Source organism: Anarrhichthys ocellatus, unplaced genomic scaffold (genome assembly GCF_004355925.1).
Source record: "Anarrhichthys ocellatus isolate YVR2014 unplaced genomic scaffold, GSC_Weel_1.0 scaffold6777, whole genome shotgun sequence".
In the NCBI taxonomy this organism is placed as follows: domain Eukaryota; kingdom Metazoa; phylum Chordata; class Actinopteri; order Perciformes; family Anarhichadidae; genus Anarrhichthys; species Anarrhichthys ocellatus.
The window spans coordinates 1-2,679 of record NW_022286751.1 but is presented as its reverse complement, the minus strand read 5'-3'; the positions used below and the strand labels follow the sequence as shown (position 1 = coordinate 2,679).

Genomic DNA, 2,679 nt, shown 5'->3' with positions numbered 1-2,679 from the left:
ACACACACACACAATCATCAGGGTGGAGCCCCCTGGTGGCCTCGGGCTCTGTTAGCACTAATTTACTTCTCTACTAAACATCTTTTAATCCATAAACATTGTTCTCTGCTGCAGAAGAGAAAGATGATTCATCTTTAAATGAATAAAAAGATAATTGACTTCTTGCTGGACGAATCGATGACATCGTTAAGTGATTTTATGTGAACAGCTGATGTTTGAAGGACCAGTTCACAGATCAAAACATTAGTCATTCTGCTGTTTCTTTGTGTGTTGTCAATAAAGTTGAATCAGCATCTGAACTCATGAAAAACAGTCAAAGTAAAGTCAACAGATACAAAACATCTGGATCATTTTATTGGACCTTTTATCTTTTACACATCTGGGACACAAACAAGACAACCAGAGCCTTTGAGCAACACAGTGGAGTTAAATCTTTATTTCTCTCTTTTAATTTAATGAAAACTTCTGAAGACTAACTGGATAAACTAACTGGATAAAAACAACAACAAACATCTGGTCGACAGACAGACAGACAGACAGAGACATGTTCTTGGTGAAGATGTTATCTTTATGAGGTCAGTGGATTTCTTCTCTTCTGGACTTGTAGTCCAACAGCTCATGTTTGTAGTTTTCTAACCACAGAGGAAGAAAGGCTCCGGCTCTGAGATTAATTAATTAAATCAAAATTAATTCTCAACTTTGTGTAAATGAAGTCAGATTTAAGTCTGAATTGTGTTCATGAGAACATTTATTGAATGAACTAAAGTCTATCAATCTTTAGGATTTAGAGGAAAACAAAAGTGTGAATTCTGAAATATTTATGACTTTCTAAGAAACAAATGATTTAAAGTGAAACAGATTATTATCAGAATGAAATCATAAATAAGTCAGAGTTTAGTTCCTCTAAAGCCTGACGTGAGTTTTTAAAGATAGAAACAAACAAAAAGACTTTAATCTCAGAACTGGAGGAGCAGCCTGGTGAGGTCAGAATCCAACATGGCCAACAGGTGGGGGGGTGGGGGGGTCCTATTTGTGGCGGCTGCCTCTCCTCTTCATGGCCACCGTACACTGAGGACAGAACCACTTCCCTTTGGGGGCCTCGGTCAGACCCACACAGCCGTAGTGGAACCACTCGATGGGGCACTGAGGGACCATCGGTGACATCAGTGACATCATTCACATCAATCATTAACGTTCTATTGATTAGAATCAATCAGCGGAATATGTAGTTTATAAAACACATTTAATAAATGTTGCTGTGGAATCTAATTCTACTAATAAGTTAATAATGACACTTACATCCGTGTTATCACAGCCGACCATTTCTCCATAAGACACCTGGAACCAAAGCATCGCATGATTATTACACTTCATAGATCACCGGGGCTCGTACCCGTTACAGACGCGGCGCCGGGACTCGTACCCATTACACATGCAGTATCGAGGCTCGTACCTGGTTACAGATGCAGTATCGGGGCTCGTTGGGGTCGTAGGTCCAGTCCACCTGGCTGTTGGCCTCGGCCTCAGGCAGTGCTGAGGCCTGCTGGGAAAGCTCCTGAGCCAGTGCTGATGATGAGGAGCATGACGACAGAGAGGAAGAGGAGGACGATGAAGAGGACTGATGGTTGGAAGACTTGATGCTGCTTCTGGAAAAACAGGAAGATGAGACAGTGAGGAACGTTTGACATCAACACTAGCTGGTACAAATATCTGTCAGATTCATCAACAGAGATGTACTTCTGTCCTACTTGTACACATTTATTATGTTTATATGTATATTTATATCATTTTAGAGATGTTTGCATTCGTCAGGTATATACTTTAGTCATAGATGTTTGTAGTTATTATGAAGACGCCTGGTGGAGGACCAGGATCTCCTGATGGAGCCACAAGAGCTACAGCAGCACCATCTAAACTCAAGTTATCATGTCTCTGCCTCTTAGATGCATGTGTGTGATCAGGTGTGTGTACACAGGTGTGTGTACACAGGTGTGTGTGTGGCTGCCTTACTTGGACTTGCGCCCCCTGGAATCGGAGGCCGTGGTGGGGGTGAGGGTCTGGGTGAGGGTGGAGGCCAGAGCAGAGGAGGAGTATCCTGTGTTTTCTCGGGACAAAGTGAACTCTCGGCCCAGCTGGAAGTCGTTGTTCTTGATGGCTTCGTAGCTCGCTTTCAGACTGGACGTCCTCCTGCCCTCCTTCATCTGAACAACAGAAAAAAAGTCACGAAACGTAACAGCTGACGTCTTCAAATGTCTCGTTTTATACAAACCAACAGCACGAAACTGTGTGTGAGTCTCCTCACCTGTGCCGTGGCCTGGACAGCCTGAGCAGCAGCCATGGTGATGGCCCCGGCTCCGGCCCCGGGCCCCGCCGGCAGAGAGCTCAGGTTGTAGGAGGCCAGAGGCTGAGAGGAGTTCACACTGTACACGTTGTTAGTGGACGAGGACGTGCTGTTAGTACGGCAGCCTGTAGGGGACACAAGTCATGGTGAGAACACACACACACCACACACACACACACACACACAGACACACACACACAGAGAGACACAGACACACACACACAGAGAGACACAGACACACACACACACACACACACACACAGAGAGACACACACACACACACACAGAGAGACACACACACACACACACACACACACACACACACACACACACACACA

At 44.7% G+C, this 2,679-nt stretch overlaps 1 protein-coding gene across 1 annotated transcript; it reads right to left on the bottom strand.

Annotated features, from left to right (window-relative positions):
- Nucleotides 1-332: 332 nt before the first annotated feature.
- Nucleotides 333-2,482, bottom strand: LOC116380315 (inhibitor of growth protein 3-like; the record flags this gene model as incomplete). The annotated part of the gene is made up of 5 exons (XM_031842251.1): nucleotides 333-1,143; nucleotides 1,300-1,338; nucleotides 1,454-1,646; nucleotides 2,011-2,201; nucleotides 2,303-2,482. Coding segments are annotated over 5 exons (720 nt in total), but the record flags the coding sequence as incomplete, so codon positions are not given.
- Between the last annotated feature and the right edge of the window lie 197 nt (nucleotides 2,483-2,679).